The sequence below is a fragment of the Xiphias gladius genome, chromosome 18, assembly GCF_016859285.1.
Source record: "Xiphias gladius isolate SHS-SW01 ecotype Sanya breed wild chromosome 18, ASM1685928v1, whole genome shotgun sequence".
Taxonomy (NCBI): Eukaryota; Metazoa; Chordata; class Actinopteri; order Istiophoriformes; family Xiphiidae; genus Xiphias; species Xiphias gladius.
In genome coordinates this window covers 685,734-708,167 of record NC_053417.1, presented here as the reverse complement: position 1 = coordinate 708,167, position 22,434 = coordinate 685,734, and the positions used below count along the sequence as shown (strand labels likewise).

At 38.8% G+C, this 22,434-nt stretch overlaps 1 protein-coding gene across 6 annotated transcripts in view; it reads right to left on the bottom strand.

The window, feature by feature from the left end:
- The window catches only part of vps13d (vacuolar protein sorting 13 homolog D), an 86,603-nt gene that overhangs the window by 7,863 nt on the left and 56,306 nt on the right, over positions 1 to 22,434 (bottom strand). For all 6 annotated transcript variants that reach the window (XM_040153604.1, XM_040153603.1, XM_040153602.1 and 3 more), the window contains 24 exons: positions 20,740 to 20,845; positions 19,710 to 19,862; positions 18,875 to 19,010; positions 18,729 to 18,776; positions 15,702 to 15,852; positions 14,846 to 15,062; positions 14,511 to 14,758; positions 14,228 to 14,419; positions 13,997 to 14,123; positions 13,696 to 13,838; positions 11,467 to 11,597; positions 10,652 to 10,827; positions 9,990 to 10,113; positions 9,158 to 9,393; positions 8,948 to 9,050; positions 8,256 to 8,413; positions 7,974 to 8,082; positions 6,827 to 6,997; positions 4,142 to 4,246; positions 3,704 to 3,853; positions 2,845 to 2,994; positions 2,567 to 2,663; positions 2,311 to 2,459; positions 1,116 to 1,250 (listed from right to left, as the gene is read on the bottom strand). In XM_040153604.1, coding sequence (XP_040009538.1) covers positions 1,116 to 1,250; positions 2,311 to 2,459; positions 2,567 to 2,663; positions 2,845 to 2,994; positions 3,704 to 3,853; positions 4,142 to 4,246; positions 6,827 to 6,997; positions 7,974 to 8,082; positions 8,256 to 8,413; positions 8,948 to 9,050; positions 9,158 to 9,393; positions 9,990 to 10,113; positions 10,652 to 10,827; positions 11,467 to 11,597; positions 13,696 to 13,838; positions 13,997 to 14,123; positions 14,228 to 14,419; positions 14,511 to 14,758; positions 14,846 to 15,062; positions 15,702 to 15,852; positions 18,729 to 18,776; positions 18,875 to 19,010; positions 19,710 to 19,862; positions 20,740 to 20,845 — 3,515 coding nt within the window. The remainder of the gene's footprint in view (positions 1 to 1,115; positions 1,251 to 2,310; positions 2,460 to 2,566; positions 2,664 to 2,844; positions 2,995 to 3,703; positions 3,854 to 4,141; positions 4,247 to 6,826; positions 6,998 to 7,973; positions 8,083 to 8,255; positions 8,414 to 8,947; positions 9,051 to 9,157; positions 9,394 to 9,989; positions 10,114 to 10,651; positions 10,828 to 11,466; positions 11,598 to 13,695; positions 13,839 to 13,996; positions 14,124 to 14,227; positions 14,420 to 14,510; positions 14,759 to 14,845; positions 15,063 to 15,701; positions 15,853 to 18,728; positions 18,777 to 18,874; positions 19,011 to 19,709; positions 19,863 to 20,739; positions 20,846 to 22,434) is intronic.

Here is a 22,434-nt window from a genome sequence, read left to right as displayed (position 1 = left end):
AAAAATGTGTTTTGTGACGTCACAGTGATGTTGAGTTTTGACCTTTGACCACTAAATTCTAATCAGTTCATCCAAGTCCAAGTGAACGTTTGAATTCGAAATTCCCTCAAGGCATTCCTGAGATATCGCATTCATGAGATTGGGAAGGACAGACAACTCGCCAGTATGGAGGAATAAAAACATGGCCTTCGATCTAAATACAAATGCAAATACAAGCTTGTATACCACTTACAGTGTCGACGTGGATGTGGTCAGTGTCTTGGTGCGGACTTTAATCAGGAACAATGAAAGAGGACAGCTATTCCAAACAGGTAAAGATAAAATGTTTTGCCAAATATTGAGGAGAAACCTTTCAACGTAAATCAGATATATTTGAGGGGCACATGGTGGACGATACCTTTAATCCATACAGAATGAGTTGGGAGCACAGGTGAATTAACAGTAACAGATGCAACAACACTGGAAAATTGATTTGAATTTACTTCTGTAGAAGCGAGGATTCTAAATGTAATGACTGCAGTGTTTAGAATTTCTGATAAAGTTAAGAATATTTCAGACCAAAAACTAGAGCTGTATGCAGAGGTCTGGGTAAATTACATATTCTGTTAATGTCTGAAGTGAAAAGAAATAAATCCAACGTCTGCAGGAAATTGAAAATGAGCCTTATTTCAAAAGGTTAATGCACTGTTAATTTTTATTTCATTAACGTAAAAAGTAGAAAAAAAACTAGACAGTCATAGTGGTCTGCGCAAAAGTTTGGACACCCTACTAAGTTAGTACTTAGTAACCTCTCCTTTGGCAGATATCACAGCTTAATGATGAATTGTTTTTTCTTAAAGCTGGATAGTAGGCTGTTGCAGAACAGACATTAAAAAGGCTTAAAATATCAACAAATTGTCATCAGAGATACACAGTAACTGTTCTGGCAGTGTTGTCTTAGTATTTTCCTACTCTTGATCAACCATGCGATTTTCTAGAAAAAGCACTGAAACTAAATGTTTTAGTGTGTGTTGTTATCAACTCTTATCTAAGTTTGGACTGTGCAGGTCAGTAAAACAAAGAAGTTCAAAGCAGCACTTCCAAACATGCTTAAAAGAAGTGTGCGCCCCTCTTACCTCTCTAAAGTGCTTGAGGATGTCGTTGATGATGATCTCTTGGGTCTCATAGGGGTGCACTCTAGTGAACGGGTACATGTTGATGACAGCGTCTTCAAAGCGAACCAGAGGAAAGCCCAGGGTGCCTTTCAGAGCCTGGAGCGACAAAAAATTCCATATGAATAACACATGGGAAAAAACGTGAAAACAGAGCAGCTGGTGGAACAGGAAGTAACAGAGTGAAATCATGTGGTAACAGGAAGCAGTAGCATGACTTTCTCTGATCCACAGATGGACAAAACTTAACTGGATGGTCCTGTTAACTTTACAATTTCACTTCACTGAAAGTGACTGATTTTTAAGTAAATGACACTTGCTAGTGCTTGCAAACGGTCATTGCTGAAACCATCTACTGTTCTACATGTTCATTCATTCAGGTCAATTTGTGTGTGTGACCAAGAACCCAAAGGTCACTCACAAAAAAGCACGTAAAGGACTCTCAGACTCTCAGAGCGCTCAAGACCTCAGACTGGGCACCTTTTAACAGGACAATGACCATAAGCATACAGTCATGACAACACAGGAGTGGCTTAGTGAATATTTTTGAGTCGTCCAGCCAGAGCCCTGGCTTGAACCCAAACAAACATCTCTGGAAAGACCTCAAAATAGCTGTCCACCAACGGACCCCATCCAATCTGACAGAGCTAGAGAGGATCTGCAGAGAAGAATGGCAGAAAAACCCCAAATCCAGGTGCGCAAAGCTCGTCGCGTCATACCCAAGAAGACTCAAGGCTGTAAACGCTGTCAAAGGAGCTTCAACTAAGTACTGAATAAAGGGTCTTAATATTCATGTCAATGTAATATTTCAGTTTTAACTTTTAATAAATTGGCAAAAAATTCAAAAATTCTGTTTTGCTTTTTTACTATTGTGCAATGAAAATTCTACTCTATTCTAAGTTTTAATTTTTTATTATTGTAAATTTGTTTCACATTTAAAATATCTTTGATTGTAATACTGAGAAGATTGATGTTCTTATGTGCCTTTTAAGTATGTAATTCTCAACATAAAAGTTTGCAACAATAATTTCATGATCACTTTTGACAAGTATATTGGTATTAATCATATGAATATCTGCACTCTCAAATGATTTTATTGAGTCCGACTAAAGGAAGAAGAGTGGTTTTAAAAATTAGGAAAAAATGACTGTTACGTTACCTTGAGATCAGGAGGCAGTTTATGAGAGGTGAAGACACTCAGTTTGACCTGAGGGAGGCTGATCTTCAGGTTCTCAAAGTAGTAACGTTTGGGAGATCCTGCATCATCATTGGGCTTCTCATGTAGGTTTTCATCCAACTTCTCCAGCTCTGCATTCATTACAAATATGATTTATATTTTTACTTTTAAGCAAACATTAACTGCTTACTAAAGGCATCGCACAGATAATAACAGTGCCATTCAACTAATGACCCACCAGCTTCTGTCTGTCCATATCCAAAGAAGCTGAGCAGCTTGAGCAGCAGTTTCTCCTCGATGATGACAGTGAAGCGTTGAGCCGTCACCATGAGGTGCTGTTAGACCATCAAGGTTACATCATTAGTCACATGATTCTAGTATCTCTCTAGCGCATCAGAAATGTCGGGTTTCTGATGAGCGTAAGAACCCAGGGATTTTCGGAGAAGAAAATTTTTTCTAGCGCACAGTGATTGAATGTAACACAGCAGTGAGTGACACTCACATTCACTCACTCACCTTGAAGAGATCAGTGAGCATGAGGTTGCTGGGAACCTTGACAGAGTTGACCTGCAGGGCCGGGCCGCTGTCGTTGACACTGCTGTCACTGGAACTGGGAGTGACACACAACATCACAGGCTGGGTGGTACCCAGCAGCTGGTTGTCTACCTGATAACAGAACATGACAGACCATGTATTTATACAACACTCTCCACTAAAACAGGATTTACTGACTGAATGCAAGAGTTATGTGTATATTAACAGGAAGCTTCTAGCTCAAACCAGCACAGTGTATATGGACTGCTAACAATGTAGTAACACTGGCATTAATGTATCACTATGTGTAATTTCCAGATTGTATGATTTTGGGTTCAGTAGCTTGTAGTTTTATCTGATTGATGAGTTGTACAGTAAAAAGACATTAGACACACATTCTGACTAATCAGCTGTTCAACACCGAACGTTTCCTGCTGAACTGGATAGTGGTGGATATGTTTATGAGCTGAGGGGGTCTTCAGTGGTCTGAATCTGCAAAACCATAGATGCATAACCAGAGTTTCATACTCAACCTCAGTGACTTTCATGCCAACCAACATGGTATACTGTGTGAGGTCCCATAGGGGTCCATCATTGGACCCCAATGATGACATATCAGACATCTTCTATATATGTATGATATGTTTGGCTCTATCTCCCTTCCCCTTTGCCACATTTAGCAAATGAAGTTATATGTAAATTATGCATACTTCTCTGCCTTTCTGTTTTATTGTTTTATTATTACATGAAGTACCTTGAACTGCTTTTGTATGATATGGTGTCATATAAACAAAATGTCAACTTGAAGATACGAATGTTCTCATAGCTGCCGTGAGCTCACCTGGATGTTCTGAATGCTGAGCTCCAACACCTCGTTGGCAGCAGTGCGAGTGAAGTGGACATCTATACCAGACAGTGTAGTGAACACAAGCTCCTCCGGAATCTTGTTGACCAGTGACACACCCAGACCTTCATCCAAATTCACCAACACCTGGAAATGAATACAAAGGAGAATAGGTTTCTCATAAAGAAGATTATTGTGGAACTGCATGCAGTGAATGTAACACGCAATGAGCTTCAACACCTGGTCTCAGACACAGATGATTTTTTCTTAATATAACAAATAAAATAAGGAACAAATATGACTAAAATACATTAAAAATAAGGAACAAGTGGGGATTCAAGAATGTGGAAAGTTTTTTTGTCAGGCATGAATATCAGTGACAAACCATGGTCGATGTAAAATGCATTCATGCAATCATTTCAAAGTTACTTGTACCTCCAGCTCCTGCCCAGGATCTCTCTTCTTCACATCGTCCTTGCTCCTGTCCTGTTCTGTGCCAGGTGAGCTGCGGATCATTCTCCTCTGGTTGAAGTCACTGATCTACAAACGGGCAAGTCAAACAAACATCTATGAGCAGAAATGATGAGTTCATTATCACTGTAAATGATAAGTGCACATTATCAGAGGCATTATGATGTTACCAGAGCACCGAAGATTTTTTACGCTCTGTAAGAAGCTCTGTTATCCGATTTATAGTATATGAACACAAGCATTCTTTAGCAGAGCAAAACCAAAGACAGAAAGTGCAATCAAACTGTGTATTGTATAGAAGTAGGGGTAAACAATATGAACAAAGCTGCAATTTTTAATCTGTTTATTGCATTGTGTTTGACTAAACTAAAATCTTTAATTTCAAAAGGAAAAAATATTAAAAAGTATTTAATGGCACAGGAAACACAAAATAATGAATTTGTAACTAAATAGGTGTTATTTTGTGCTGGCGGTGTTGCCATCGGCTCTTAGAAATGTCACAGCTGCTGTTAATTGCTTACATGTTACTTATACACTTAAACTTGATTATCTTTATATCCTGGTTCAGATGGTGGGTTTTAACAGTGTCTCATCACATGGATAAAAAGGTCCAAAAATGGTATGGTGTTGAGCAGCTTGGGTGTCTCTTAATGATTAACATTAGGCTAATTAGTGTTGCGAGAAAGTTGCACACTGACAGTAACAAGAAAAAAGATGTGTGCAGGGAGCATTTCAGCAGAACTGGATAAACTGGACTGATACAGTTTAGTGTAAGAGGCTGGGTAATTAATTATGAACTCACAATGATAAACAAAATGTACACAGATGCATTTAGGTTTTAAGAATTTCAGATTGAATAGGGTACTATTCTATTCTATTAAGTAAAGCACAGTAATATAGGCGCATTCCCAATCATTCAGAAAAGACAAATATTTAACTTAAAACAAACAATGAATACAATTCAATACACTTATATGTTAAATGGATTTATTTAATTTCTTCCTAATTAAAATGAGTTTATATTTAATGTTTACAAGGATAAACAAACAAAACAAAACAAAAAAAAGATTGTAGGCATTTTAATGAGCCTGATCTTGATGTGGGGAGAGAGAGAAAAACCCACAAGTCTAACTGTACTGACGGGAGGTTTCCTGCCTTGTTTTCATGTGTTGTCGGATAGAGCCAAATAGCGTTCAGATTGATTTTAGCTTTGTTGGTGGGCTCAGATTCAGTTGTCTCAGGCTGTGTTGAGGGGGGAGATGTATCAGCATTTCTTTGGGCTGTTTACAGTGTCAGATTTTTCCATTGCTGCTCTGAAGATCACCTTTTTTCTGACTGCTGAAAACCAGCAACTGAGAGTTGTCATGTTATTAGCTGTGGCACATAGCATATTAAACAGACTTTTGAATGTGGGGATTTTGATATTTATTGCTTTTTTCTTCAGTTCTATGTATGTATGATATGTCTGAAAACATCACATAAAAGACTTGAGGCACTGATTTTTTAATGTGGTGAAATATTATAAATAAACGCAAAATAAATGATCAATGATAAATCTTGTGGCAACCTCGGCCCATCCTCGGCATCCCAGGGCACCCACTTTGGGAACCACTGATAGACATGTTTTACTGCTACAGCTGTAGCTTTGGGTGGACATTAAACAACTAGTTGGCCTTCAATTAATGTTTCCTGTTGGGTTGATTGTGGCACAGCTGCTCTCTAGTGTTCGCAGTTCTGGTCATTAAGGGCTCATTTGCTCAAACGCAGAGTTTATATCTTTGACATTCGTCTGCTACCTTTACACTTTGTGACACTTTTATGTTTTGTTATAGCAACCTATGCCACGTGACTTTATGGTTTCCGCAGTCTTCCTGATTTTATTTGTGTCTAAATAAATCCTCAATACGGTCCTGGTGTCTGGATATCTGAGAAAAAATCTGAATAATGTCTGCTGAATTTTAGCTGCTTTTTATGTTTTCTGTAACTTTAAATACTTTGCACAGTACATCAAATAGACTTTCCTTTAACCTAAAGAGTCCAGGCTAAGATTCAACTTATCATCTTTACTTTAGACATGAGAATTGAACTGAACAACATAGCGAGATTGGAATTTTCAGTAACGGCCCATCATCTTAAATCTTTACATAAATTTACAATATAATGGGAATGCAGAGCATCTTTGATGCTCACCACAAAAAGGTACACTCATAACAGAAAAAAAAAAAAAAAATGTAAATGAATGCTGACGTTCCGACCCATGAGTACTCAGTAGTCATTACTTCATTATAACATGAGTACTCAGTAGTCATTACTACATTATTACATGAGTACTCAGTAGTCATTACTACATTATTAAATGAGTACTTGATAGTCATTAATACATTATTAAATGAGTACTTGATAGTCATTAATACATTATTAAGAGGCATTGTGGCTGATGGGATCTCATCTGTAGAGCTGTGGTACACACCCATTTTCAAACTCGTCCTTTGTTTTGATATCAACTACACACTGTAAAGTTTGAAATGATTGAGTTTGATCGAGGTTTATATTCACCAAACAATACACCTTAAAGAGTAGCTCAGGATCAATGATATTAGTGCTGAAAGATTATTATTCCTTTTCTTTTTTACTAGGTTTTGTTCTCACCTGCAGGACACGAGTGGGTCCGTCCGGCAGCACCTGGACCAATAGTACCCCAGAACCAGGTCTCATCTTCTGGTTAATGAACTGTTGCTCAGGGCCAGGCTCCAGCAGCCCTGAGTCTGGTCCCAGGACCACCTCTACTCCATCATACAGGCCTGCCACATCACCCTTGACCTGAATGGTACAAGTCATACATTGAAAATAAAACTGAACAAAATTATAGTGGAGAAAAATCAAGAAACTGTAACAGAACATATGCGATTGTCAATGGCACCAACACTAAAATCTCAGAACATAAAATTCCTCAGCGGGGCACAGAGGAGAGGAGTTCCTGAAAATCAGAATAAAGAAATTTTTTAAATTCCACATTAAAGACAGAGTTGCTTCAGAAACTATAAAAACCCTTTCACTTTTTGCTCAGTTTTTGCCTTTTAGATTTAATTGTAAATGGATAAAACTGCCATTTTTGCCAATCAATCTACACTGATGCTGCCACCACTATACTTCACCGTAGAGATGTATTAGCCAGGTAAGCAGTGCCTGGTGTTTACCAGTCATAGTGCTTGGAGTTCTGGTGGTTCCAACCTTCTTCAATTTCACAATTATTGAAGCCCTTGTGCTCCAAGGAACACTCACAGCTTTAGAAATGGTTTTATATCCTTGCCCTGATCTTTGCCATAATTTCATTTTACAATTATATCAGAGGTCTATAGAGTTTTCCTTGGACTACAGGGCTTGGTTTTTGTCCTGACACGCAGTGTGAATTGTGGGACATTATATACACAGGTGTGTACCTTTCTAAACTATGTCCAATCAGTTCAATTTACCACAGGTGTACTCCAATCAAGTTCTAGGCACAGCTCAAGAATAATTCAAGAAAAAGGATGCAATTGACCACAATTTGGAGTGCCACAGCTGAGAGACTGAATACTTTGATGAGAGATTTTAGTTTTTGATTTTTGATGAATTTGAAAACGATTCTAAAAACATGTTTTCACTGTGTCATTATGGGTTAGTAAATGTAGAGTAATGGGAAAAAAAATGGAAATTTGATCCATTCAAAATTAATATTAAATCCACAATAAAGTGTGCAAAAAGCGAAGGGGTCTGAATACTTTCTCAAGCTACATAAATAGCTTGGTGTACCCACCTGTACTACCAGCTGTGGAAGGCCGCAGGTCAGCATGCCTGAGCTGAAGTACCATGTCTGGGTAGTGCTGCGGCGTGAGTCTGGCCTCCTCAGCATCAAAGGTTCAAAACTGGGAGAGAAGAACAGGTAGGGAGAGATACCCCTCTTACATCCAATTTTCCATGATAGATTTCCTTTCAGTTTATGGTCCAGTGTCCAGAATTGAATGTAAGTGACTCCTGAGAGAATTATCTGTGGTCCATCTAAGTTTATGGACACAATACAGTTGCACATGGTACAAACCTGTTGTCACTAACGGCTGCAAGCCCGGCAATGTCGAGCACCAAAGAGGAGTCCAGTGGGCGTGGCTGGGCCGGCTTGCTCTGCGGCGGAGAAGAGCCTTCATGACACAGCATGCCACTTCCAGTCATCCTCCATAGCTGGGAGCGCTTCCCCGGCTCCTGCACAGCAATCAACATACATGTTGCTACACATTCATTAATGGACTTTGTCTTAGTGTTTATTTCATGGGATGTAACTAATGAATATTTTCATTATTTTATTTTCATTATATTTTTCAATAATCTGTTAATCTTTTAGTTGACAAAAATTGCCAATCAGTGTTTCCAAGAGCCCTAGGTGACATCTTCAAATGTCTTTGTCAGACCAACAGATATTAACTTTACAATCATATTAAGCAGAGAAAAGTAAATCACTCTCACAATATACAATATATGGCCTTTTTGCTTGACTCACACAATAAACCAGTTATTAAAATTGTCCATTTATTTTCTAGCAATCGATGAAGGTTATTCAAATGATCAATTCAGCACTACTTTTTTCTCCTCTTCCCCTCTAAACTTGCATGACAATAACGCTATTTAAACAGTCAGTGCTTTTTCCAACTTTTAAAGGCAATGGTACGACTTCTAGGGAATCCCCATTACACTTAGATAAATGTCTGTTTGTTCACTCTGAAAAACTAAAAACAGTACCTTCTTTTTCAGGATGACCCTTTGAGTCTTGGTGTCCACATCAAGAACTAGTTCAGCACAGCTCATCAGACGCTTCTTCCCAACAGGTCTCTTCTCAACATTCCTGCATCAACAGAATGATGCTGCTTACCTTCATGACTTTAACATTTCTATATGAGAAACCTTAATAATATAAAAAGATGTTCTTATAGTTAGTGAAATCGGTCATACTGTGAGAAAGTGTGTGTGGCTGCGATGTAGATGAAGTTCTCGTAGTAGAGCTTGTTGTATTCTCTGAAGAAGTTCATGTCAGCTGTGACCTCTGAGGATCCAGCTCCCTTGACAGTCAGTGTGAGGTAGGGAGGCAATGTGGGCTCATCACAGGCGTAGTCCAGCTCTGTGCCTGCCTTCACCTCAGTGTGCAGCCGGATGTCAGCCACACCATGCTGCCAAAACTGGATAGGCACCTAAAGGGATTCAAACGATGGAATCTATTATATGTAAATATTCTATTTGGTCTTAAATTTTTGTCCGACAGAGTGATGCAGAGATTTACACTTGGACGCCCGCTTATAAGCTTTAAACTATGTGCGAGATTGTCTAATAGTGTCTAAAAAATTCTTTCTGACAGCAGAATCAGAGTCGGCTGAATCTAACTCCCTTTGTAACTTTCTGAAACAAACAATCAAATAATCATGCCCACTTCACACAGTGATTTGCCTGGTGTGTGGAGGTGTGAAGGTAGGCAGGGTTTGAACCTGAGCTCTTTTTTTTCATTCTTCAGCATTAATAACTCATAGCTACTTCTGTCATACTTTTCATGTGTGCCACAGAGAGAAACACCATGAAAGTCTTTCAGGAGAGACTGTCTGAACTGAACTGAACTGTGGTTTGTTATCCCCATTTGAATGATTAAGCACATCTATACTACAAAGAGAGTTCATGGAGAGAGATCAAGGAGTCCAGTCAGTGATTCAGGCACATGCCTCCTCTTTTTCTAGAGTAATTATGTTGACCCTTTAGTAACAGGTCATGTTACTGAGCTGTCATCACAGTGGGTTACCTCAGAAATGTTGTCGATACGGAAGGGTGGAGGGAGCTGGTCAGTGTCAGTGAAAGAGATCTGGTAGGTGGCTCCCTTCAGGGTGATCTCTGTCCGCAGGAAGAAACAGTTTCCCAGTGTGTCCCTGTTCAAATCAAGATCCACTTAAAACCTGTCAAATACTTGACAGAGGTACTCACTATACCTTACTGACAATGCAAGCATTCATATAGGCATACTTAAAATATTACACAATAAATAATAACAATATTCTTTGATGGACAATGAAGAGTGACAGATGTTATGATGCAAGGACCAGGTTAACTATGGACGCATTAATGATCCAGATAGACCAGTTGTGGATTACTTTATACCTTCAACCAACATTTTCAACACAAGAACTTAATAATAAATAGTATTATTTACAACACATTTGTAATTTTGGGCAACAAAAATGGATTTGAATTTATAATGGACAGTGTTAAACTAATGAAATGATCTATATGCTGTATCTACGATAAGCTAAGGTTGGGAGGAGGATAAACTATATGAATATTAGAACAGACAGTATATTCTCCAACTAAATTACACTGCAATTTGTAAAGGAAAGCAAACATGAATTTAAACAGGGACTTAAAGAGCCAATGCATGAGTAAATAACATTTGTTGTATATGTAGCTCACCTCATGTTGACATGGAAGGACTTTGGTTTGTTAACCTCAAAGCCTCCAGACCAGGTGCAATTGGGGGTGTCCATGAGACGCACACAGAGCAGCTGGTCGTAGTCATTGCGGGGCCAGTGGAAGACAACGCTGGAGCCTGGCAGGGTGGATATGTAACCCTCTGGGTTGGCCGTACCCTTGGACAAGTGTATTTGTTAATTACCTATGTCATATTGTATTTATTGTCCCCCTGTAGGTGAAACCAGGGGAAGACCTACATACAGAGCTTTCCTACAAACACATATTTATATTCATCAAACAAAGGTAGAAAGACGATTATTAATACCTAATATCTATATATTTAGGTTCCAGTTCCCGGGCCCTGTAGTTGTGTATGCAGGTTCACTGAAATCACTTACACTTATGTACTGTATATATACATCATTCAGCCACAACATTAAAGCCGGTAACTGGTTTTAATGTTGTGGCTGATTAGTGTACTTTATCACCTACCTAATCACAGAGCCATCATTCATTTAATAAACAACATGGAACAAAGGTCTCCAACTGGCACCTAACGAGAACTGTCTTAGACCAACAGGCCAGAGGGATGAGCTGCGAACAGTTTATTTCTTTCTTTCTTGGCAATTTGCCGCTATTTGACAGGTCAAAATAGAGATGCAGAGAGAAAATGGTGAAAGAGTGAGGGAAGAGTAGGAAACAAAGGTATTTGGCCCAAACTGGAGATTTTGCAATTACTGTATAAGGTGTGCATCTTAACCAGTAGGCTAGAGGAAGACCCAACGGACAGTTAATTTTAAAAGCTAATCCCTCACCTTTCCTCTTGCAAACTCTCTCTGTGCAAAGGCCAGTTTGTGTGTAGAACGGTTGTCCAGCAGGTAGCGTGGGGCAAAGGTAACTATGTGAGTGTCCCTGTAGCGTCCTTTCCCTTTCCGCACACTGATTCCTGTGTTGATCAGACAGGGAACAATGAATGCTTGACAAACATTTTTATTGATAACGTGACAGTAGCAACAGAGATAATTTAGCTCTAAGATCCAAAAGTAAAAAATTTGAGAAAAAATGTCAAGATATAAATACTGTGCGTTGTACAGCTCATGCATCAAAATTTCAGAATCAGTTTGAAAGTGAAGGAGTGCTGCTTTATGCCAGAAGGTCATCTATGTTCCAGTAACTGTCCATCCAATAAAAATCACTATAGATTCAGTGCAAAAAAAAAAAAGATTATTAATACGGCTGACCGTCCACTCAAGGCAATGAAGGAACAATATTATGAGAAAGTTAACTACTACTGGATTCCTGATCAAATTCATAGATTTAATGAAAGGAAAGATAAAAATTCAATTCATCTTGCCTGGTTGCATTTTTATATGCCTTTCAAAAATGAGTTACAGTATGCAGGAAACTCAACCTAACTTTACAATGCTGAGCACAAGCTGGAAAGCTGCAATGTCATGAACTATCCCATATAGTAGAAATGCAAGCTATTATGCAGTTGAATGCCAAAGTTTGGGCAAAAATAAACTGTCTTGCATGCACAGCATGTTTAAGATCTACCTAAAGAATTTCAGTGATGCTCAGGTCAGGGGACTGTGTTCCAGGAGGTCCAGGCTGTGTTTGTTGAAGTAGTTTATGGTGGATTTTAAGGTGCACTTAGGATCATTGTCCTGTTGCAGAAGACAGCCTTATTTTCAGTTTCCTTTTTTTCACTGTCTACATGACATAACCACCCAGAATTCGCTGATGTTTATTGGAATCCATTCTTCCCTTTATCAGTGCACTGTTTCCTGTGCCACACAACTGCAAAGCAGAATATTTCCACGCCCATGCAAAACAGTTGGCAAAGATGTGCTTTTCATCAAATAGTGCTCCTTTTTTTTTCTCCAAACACACCTTTGGTGATTGTGGCTGAAAAGCTCAATTTGAACTTTATCTTTCCAGAGCACTTATTTCCATAACTACTCTGGCTTGTCAAGATGTTGCTTTGCAGACTTCAGATGTTGATACTTGTGATGAGGTCACAGGTAAGGTTTCCTTCTGATGACTCCTCCATGTAAACCCCTTTGTGCATCAAGGCTGCACAGGGGAATGGTGCACAACCAATCCTGTGTCAGATAAACTTTCCTGCAGCTCCTTTGCAGTCATATGGGGGTTTTGCTTTGCCTTTTGGTCAAGCAGATTTGCAGTTTTATCCGAAAGTTTTCTTGGTCTTCCAGATCTTGTCTTGACTTCCACAGTTCCCCTAAACTGCCATTTTTTAATGTCTATCTCGGACAATGGAAAATTAAAAGTGAAATTGCTTTGATATCTTTTCACAGGCTCCCCTGCTTCTGTAGGCATTAGCTTCACTTTCAGATCCTCAGTCAGTTGTGTAGAGCAGCTCATTGTTGTTTGAAAAGTCAGAGAATCGATCAGTTCTGGAAATGTCATCAACTGACAATTCTCTGATAATTCTTGATGTGCCTTACAGCTCCCAACAAGTCAATTAACGCCTAACGAATTAATGAAGTTCTGATTGTTTTACAAGTAGAAGGGTGTCCAAACCTTTGCACATGCCACAATTACTGTTTTTCTTTTCTATTTTCTAAGTTCATGAAATAAAAAGTATTGTAAGCACATTAACATTTGAAGAAAGGCTAGTCTATGTCTATTTGCTGTAGGGTTGTATTTACTTCTTTTCACTTAAAATATCAACAAAATATGGAATTTGCCCAAAAGTGCCAGAACCTTTGCATACAACTGTATAGATGTCATGGCTCAGTCCTTAAACAATGAAAATACTAAAAATACTCAATACTTCTAGTGTATTGAGAGACAATACTTGTAGAGTTTTTTAGGCTTTAAATAGGCTACACCAATCCATTAAAATGATCTTACCTGATCTCAATCCTTTGGTCTGAGGATCGAGATCAGGGCCGGTCCTGTGTCACATCTGACACATAGGATTGGCCCTGATCTTGTTCCTGTGTACTGGACATAATTAAATCAGACACTAGTTCAGTTAGTGCTATCCATTTGTACTTATTGTCAATGTACCAACTTGCCTATGTTGTAGATAAGGCCAGGCCTGTTCCCGTGCTGTATAACCTTCACTGCCCTGACTCCACTCCCTCCATCCAGGGAGAAGCCCTGGCACCAGCCTGGAACTCCGTCTGGGTGGATTCCTTTTCCAATCCGCATAGTACACCTGGGATCAAGATAGATGGGGAAAGAACGGAATGTAAGGACAGATGAATAAAAACACCAGGAGGATGTCTGTTGCGAAGAAACATTGCTCACTAACTAGGACATTATGTATAATTCACACGACAAGATGGAGTGGTCTGGTCTCTGTCACACACTTACATAGCAGGCTGCTCCTTATCATTGTAGCAGAATAGTAATGGGCTGAGGCTTCGGGCCAACTCATGCTCCTCAAACTGACCTGCAGCATCGGCTTTGCCATTGTCCTGACGGAAAATTAATGGCAAACCTGAGGGAGAAAAATGGAACCAAGTACATAAAGCAATGGGTGGATTGGGTACTTTCTTGTGAAATCTGTACAACTGTAGTTGTTAATAACAAAGACAACATTACCAGTCTTGTTGATAAGCCAGTAGGGGGCAGAAATCAGGATCTTCAGTGCCCCTTGTGCCCGCAGGACGATGCGGATGGTGAGGCAAAGCAGATGTTTGTTAGTGTCATACAGCCGCATGCGTACCACATAGTTCTGAGTCCCAGGAGGAATCAGCAGCTCTTTGCATGTGGGGAAATTCTCCAGCAGGACTCCTGAAGGACACACATCATGAACACCAGGAATGAGAACATGGAAAATGTTTTGGAAATAAACTCCAGGGACTAACATTTGGCAAGTCCTGACCTAGCTCCATGTTCTGCGAGGTGTCGGCTGCATGAAGTACAGCCTCCTTTCCTGGCTTCAGTGAGCCTTTGATGGACGTTCCTCTGATGTAGTAATTGAGGTCACATGGCAGCAGGTTGGCCAGCACCATAGTGGGGAGCAGGTAGATGATGTGGCCTGGCTGTCGATAGATCTGCGCTGCATTGGCAGAAAATCTTTTGGCAGGCTGCTGGTCTGGGTAGCTCTCCTTTTTGATGACCACACAAAACCTGCAAAATGCAGAGAAATGAGGGAAATGGTGCCACATGCGAGGAAGACAACAACCAAGAACAAAATATCTGAGCGTCTGTTTATACCTGAAGTTACGCTTGAGGTTGTCATCAAAGTCTGCTGACTGACACTCCCTCTTACTGCTGCTGATCTCTCCGTGCCGCTCCACGCTGGTCCAGTGGATGGGAACCTTACAGAAGAATAAGCCCAGGCCTTTGGGCCGAGCCTGCAGCCGCCAGGATGTCAGGTGGAGGGGGACTGCCAAGGCCTGGCCAGGCAGAATAGGAGGCAACACCACTGGTTCTGTCAACACAGGGACAGAATTGACTTCATTAAAATAACACAACACAACATGAAATTAGATAAAATAAGATAAAACTAAATGAAATGAAGAAATAAAAGAAATACAATTAAAAAAAAAAAACTAAATAAAACAAAAAAAAACAAAAAAAAAAACACCAAATGAAACTAAATCTATAAAATAAAATTAAACAAAATAAAAGATAAAATTAAAAATTAAATCTAATACAATATAGATACAATTTTAAATATTATTTCATAAATTTTTAAAAAATGAAGAAAATGTAATAAAATACATAAAACACACTAAGAATGAAGTGAACTTTTATAAAATAAAAAAGAATATGAAATAAAACAAAATAAAATTATATTACATAACAGACAATTCATTAAAAAAACACTAAATAAAGTAATATATATATATATATATATATATATATATATATATATAAATATATAAAAAATGATTACATAAAATACATAAAATAAGTAAATCTTAATTGCATTCAATTTATCAAATAAAATATGACAAAATTAAATGTACCAGCCAATCCTGGTTGCACAGGTTATTTAATTGATAATTTAATTTAGTAAATGGACCTAAAATGGAACAGAAACAAATAAAATAGAGCAGTGTCTTACTGTCAGGAGCAGAGGGGCTGTCGAGTCTTGCCTCCATGGGAACATCCAGCTGGTTTTTTACCATGAGGGCAGAGCGTACAGTGATGACCTTCCTGGCGCTGCCCTCCATTGTGATGGAGAAGACTACTCTGACTGGAGGCAAGGCTGAGAACTGAGGGGCCAAAGTGATTCACACACAAAACAACAGGTCACCATCTGGTTTAAATTCATACTGACCATTTCTATTGTTTTAACCCTGGTCTGCCATGATATGCTAAGGACATTCATTATTAATACTTGTATTTTAGACTGTGCTCTTAACATGTGCTACTTGACATCTGGCTGTCATGTTAATGTGTCGAGTGAAACTTTAAAAGGGATTTACTGCCCTCCTACAACCCAACCCCACTGAGTAAAATTCCTTGCCAATAGCTCTAGTTAATTTTTGCTTGCTATTACCACTAATTATAATATTCCAAAGATTTTATTTTGACGGCAAAACAGGCTAAAATACGACAACAGCCTTTCTGGCCCCTCCGGCCAGATTGCTTAAATCAAAGTACAAATGTCAGGAGTGCTAATGACCTGATTGGCTGGAGCAGAGCAACCTCAGAGCTCACTTCCTGTTCCTTGGTGCCATTTGGAGGGTAAATTAAGGCCACTTTCTTTAGTCTTTAAATTCACTGAGAAATGTTTTTAAAATCCTTTTATCGTTTAGTGAAGGCTATTTAAGAAGAACAATTATCTTTACATATGAGTTTTGTCTGAAATCTTTTAATCCAAGGAGTGGTCCATCTGCAATTTGTCTGTGGTAGAGTCCCGCTGGTCATTGATAGCATAACATTGAAGACTCTTCTCTCCCCTCAACCTAATCAACTCTAAAATTATTTAGTCCCTAGACTAAACAAAACCACACTTATCATAAAAAATAAACACATGGTATTTATAAAACACTGGGGTGAATTATTAGTAGCTAGATCCATATCTAACTCAATTGCACTTCATTTGGCCAAATTTTGACAAAAGGCTGTCCCAACAAGTCTCTAAATACTCTCCAGCTGATCCAGAATGCTGTAGCATGAGTACTGACAGGAACTAGGAAAAGAGATCATATTTCTCCTGTGTTAGCTTCTCTGCATTGGCTCACTGTAAAATCCAAATTAGAATTTAAAATTCTCCTCCTTACCTACAAAGCCCTTAATGGTCAGGCACAATCATATCTTAAAGAGCTCATAGTACCCCATTACCCAAGTAAGACACTGTGCTCCCAGAACACAGGCTTGCTTGTGGTTCCTAGAGTCTCCAAAAGTAGAATGTGTCCTCCACTGTGGAACCACCTTCCAGTTTGGCTCTGGGAGGCAGACACCCTCTCCAAGAGTAGGCTTAAAACCTTCCTTTTCGATAAAGTTTATAGTTAGGAATGCCCCAGGCTTGTCTTGAACCATCCCCTAGTTATGCTTTGTAGTCTCTCTCCTCTCTCCTACTGTTGCTTTCTGCTGGTATTTCTGCCTCTGGTGCTACAGAGTCTGGATCTGTGACTGCAAACCTCCTACTGCCCCCGTGATCCTGCTCAACACACACTGCTTCAATTATTATGATTATCATTGCTATTATTATAATTAGTCTGATTATTATTATTAGCCCTATTATTATAATTATTAGTTTTATAATTAGTCTTAATATTATTTCTTTGTAAATATAACTATAAAGAGTACGATCTAGACCTGCTATATATGAAAGTGCCCTGAGAAAACTTCTGTTATGATTTGGCGCTATATAAATTAAATTGGATTGAAAGTGTTTTGAAATTATTATCATTATGATGATGATGATTATTATTATTATCATTAGAGACAGGCCTTTATATATAATGTTCCATTTTTAGTAGTATGTGCCACTCTGTGTTAGTTGTTTTCTCCTGTTTTATTCCTGTTAATCCAAACTCGACACTTCCTCCATATTTACCTAGTGTCTTTATACATTCAGTATAATGTCCATTTCCACAGCACTCATGCCATCGGTACAACAACAGTCATGTTATACTCACATCCCTGCTGCTCTAAATTGTCTTCTCCAACAATATCAACATTTTTTAAATTCACTTATTAATTCCAGTCACTTCTTCTTGCCATTTTTTTTGCTGTTAAGATGCTGTGTATGAAACTCCACACTTCCCTGCACAGATTTTTCATTTTATCTAGAGCTATAACAATTATTCAGTTAATTGATTAGTCACTGAACAAAAAAATGATTGGCAGCTATTTTGATAATCAAAAGTTTAAGTCACTTTTAAAGCAAAAAAAAATTCCCTAGTTCCAGCTTTTCACATGTGATGCTCTGCTGCATTTACTTGTCCTATGTGATAATAAATTAAAAAGTTTTACTGTTGGTAAAACTGTTGGTTGAATTAAACAAGCACTTTGAGGGTGTTAGACTGCATTCTAAGGAACTGTGATTGGCATTAAAATCCCTTTAATGTTTTATACACCATGTGAATAACTGACGAATTAAAAAATAATCAGCAGATTAATCAATGAAAATACGCATTAGTTGCAGCCCTAAATCCGTCTCTATTCTGGTAGGCTTTTAGTTTGAAACACCTGCAGGAAATTTTAGGTTTCATTGACAACAACTTAACTATGCTATAAAAACTAAAAAGGCATTTTTGACTCACAACTCTGTTATGCTGATGGAATTAGCATAATGTACATGTGGAACATGTACATTATGCAGATTTTATATTAAACTATTATAATACATGTAATTCTGTCTCCACTCTGTGTATTATACAGGGCCTTTATTTGTTCATGCTGGCCAATATTTGAAAACTTTATGGTTTTTACGTTTGTGATTTTTCATGCTCTTTAATTTTTTACCTAATTACAGGTGAGAATAGCAAAGTTGTTTCTACAGTTTTAATCCACCTAACTACTCGGTTTCCTGGTGAATAATGAGTACTGCAGCTGTTACTGTGGCTACAGATTCTATTCTAAATGCTTACTTTCATTGACTACTCACTGATCTAGAAACAAGACTTGCCATACTTACATAGACATGTGGGTGGATGATGTTGGTTCTGCTAATAGGACTGCCAACCTGTGGAAGAGTGAAGGAGAAAAAGAAATGCCTAACATCAAACTCCAGGCCAATTTGTTAGGAACTCTTCAAATTATGAGTTTTTGACTCATGCTCACAGTGTTGGAAGAGTTGTTTCTATCTGGAGCTGCATAGCGGAAGAAAACACCCACTTTGTCCACAGACACTGGCTTGACTTGCTCCCATCCGCTCACCCGAACCAGCAGCTGGTGTAGCTTCAGCTCATGAGTGTGTCTGCAGAAGAGGAGGCAGCAAGGGATCAGTGATATATAATCATAATCAATGAAATGAAATTGTGAAAAAAAAAAAAACCCAATTCACCACTTCATGATTTATACTAGTGCGAGTTTTACAGTCAAGTTTGACAGACCAAAGCAATGCATAGTATTTCACAACAATTACTGAACTTTTTCTGAGAACCGCATCATTGATGTTCAATGATAAACTGCAGTAAAGACATGTTTGTTGCATTGGTTAAGTTCTTTCTACTTCTTTTGTTGATGATCATTACCAGTGTCATCACTCTAACACGTACAATTACGTACAATTGATTATTTTGACTAACTGTTATCAAAACCAAAACCAACAGCAATTATGGAAAAAACTAGATGAGCTGGTACATCTCCAAATCCCTGCAATCAAGTTGATTTATCACATTTTAAAGTATAACAGAAAAGAAGAAATATAGACAAATAAAAGACGAATCTGACATGATAGAGAAACACTTTACCATTAAATTACAGTGTGAAAGCCCATCTATTCATAAACACCATTCCAATTTCAGATAGTTTCTCAAGACAGGAATTAAGTTACTGAGTTAAATGTTATCAAACCAGTAGGAATGATGGCTAAACCAGTCAGCAGTTTCAAAAACAATTTCATATTCATTGGACTAAATTCATAGGTGCTGTGAATGTGAATCTAGAGCTTTACCGGTGGCGGAGTTTCTCTCGGGCTTCAAACTCAAAGGGAATCTCCTCCCCTGGCAGCACCTCTCTCCACTGGCTGACATTGTGAGTGTCATCAGTTCCTGGACCCTGGACATCTGAGATGGAGTCCGCACTACTGCTGTGTGACAATGCCACCCTATGGAAAACACGTGAATAGCATTAATTAAAGACATTTGTCTGAGATCAGTTTCTATACTCACACTGGAAGTGTCTGCAGGGCAGAACACTTTCACTTGTCTAAGGTTGGCCATTAATTTAACTTTCACTACATGTCTTCATAACAGCAATTGCTGGTACTTGTAAAAACAATAAACTCTAAGCTTTAACATTAGAAGAACTGAAACAGTTTGTTCTCAAGTAGTAGAAGCTAGTAGAAAGGCCAGCGGATCATTACAGTCAAAAGGTAATGGGAGCATTTGGAGCATGAATATGCTCAGTGAATTTCATGGTAACATGCTTATTACTGTACAATATCAAGAGATATCTGTTCCAATTTTATATCAATCTGGAACTTAGCTGTTGAGATATCTTTCTCTGGACCTAAGTGTTGGGCAGACAGACAAACCAACTAATGGCTAATGCCAATCACATGTATATTAACATATTAGCATGCAACACTGATACAGTGATCTATGCTGGACATATGGATGATTGCAATGCCAGTGTTCTCATTACTTGTGAGCTACACCTGCATGCAAAATTTTGGGCAAATCCAACAACAGGTGTTGATGAGACACCTTTTTCCTATAATATCAGGATGACATTGTTCAAATGTCACTAATGTTGGCATTCATATACAGTTTATCCTTTTGAGCCTAGGGTACTGGATATTGGTAAATTGTTCCAAAATGACAAAGCCACCCGGCTTCTCAATTGGTCCAAGTCAATGCACCTTCAGTTTTGATCCTGGTATACTTGCTTGCGAGTCTACTTATCATATCTGTCTGTCTGTCTACCCTTCATATCTGTCAAACTTGCTGTGAAATTCTGTAAGGGGTTGTAGTTACAATTACCTTGTGGGAGTTGTAGTCAGAGTAGCAAACCACATGGTACATCCTGTGTGGTTGCGCAGAGCATAGGGCACAAATGGCTGCCTCCGTTTGGACAGCTTGACATTTGCTGGAAACAGAAATGAAACTGAATCAGAGAAAAGAGGAGGGTGCTTGGCCTTTTTACATTATTCAGTACCAACTTCAGTAGTGTACGTACAATTCTAACAGTCATGCACTTCCTTTGTCTTGGGCTGTGAGACCTAAAAAGCAGCCAAGGGACATGAGGGACATGCCTTTTCCTTTAAAGGGGCACTCCATCAGTTTTACACAAAAAGATCAACTTAGTATTCACATAGACAAGTAGTTAACCTGTGAAAACTGCTATAAAGTATCTTCTGTGGCTTTGGAGACTATAACCCTTGATGATGTTATCAGGGGTCATAATCTCTCTCTCATCTTGGGTTTAGAGATTACAAACAGAAAACTGAGCAGAAAGCCTACATCATGTACTCAGAACATGAAAAGATGCTTTTTGGTGCATTATCCAGTGTTCCTGTGCCTGACCCATACTAGGGACAAAAAGTCATGATATCTCGGCCCTTGCTGGTTTAATTTTGACCATTCGTTTTATAATGTTACCCAATTTCATAGAAATCACTGGAGTACCCTTTTAAAATAGGAAACTTGTTTAGGAATGAAAAATCATACCTTACTTTGTTTTGTAAATTTGCAATTATAACTGTATAACTGGTTATAATTGGCTTGGTCTATTGCTAATGTTTTATATTCTACACATGAATATACACTCACTGACCACATTGTTAGGAACACCATACTAATATTGGGTAGAGCCTTCCTTTGCTCTCAAACAGCCTCAGTTCTTCGTGGCCTTGATTCCACAAGATGTTGGAAACTTTCCTTTGAGAATCTGGTCCATGGTGACATGATTGCCTCACATAATTTCTGCAGATTTGTCAGCTGCACATTCATGCTGCCAATCTCCTCTTCTACCACATCTTAAAAGGTGTTCTACTGGATCCAGATCTGGTGACTGGGGAGGCCACTGAAGTTCACTGAACTCACTATCATGTTCAAGAAACCAGCTGAAGACAACTTTTGCTCTGTGACACCGTGCATTATCATGCTGGAAGTAGCCATTAGAAGATGGTAAACTGTGGCCCTAAAAGAACGTACATGGTCAACAACAGTACTCAGATAAGCCCAAAGTGTGCCAAGAAAACATTCCCCACACAATTACACCACCACCACCAGCCTGGACTGTTGTCACAGGGCAGGTTTGGTCCATGGAATCATGCTGTTGACTCTGACCCTACAATCTGCGAGCCTCAGCAGAAATGGAGATAAAGCAGACCATGCTAAGTTTATCCAGTCTTCAGCTGTCCAGTGTTGGTGAGCCTGTACCCACTGCAGCCTCAGATTTCTGTTCTTGTCTAACAGGAGTGGAACCTGACGTGTTCTTCTGCTGCTGTAGCCCATCCTCCTCAAGGTTCAACGAGTTGTGCATTCTGAGATGCTTTTCTGCTCACCACAGATGTAAATAGTGTTTATCTGAGTTACCGTAGCCTTTTTGTCAGCTCCAACCAGTCTGTCCATTCTCCTCTGATCTCTCTCATCAACAAGGCGTTTTTGTCCACAGAACTGCTGCTCACTGGACGTTTCTTGTTTTTGGCTCCAATCTGTGTAAATTCTAGAGAC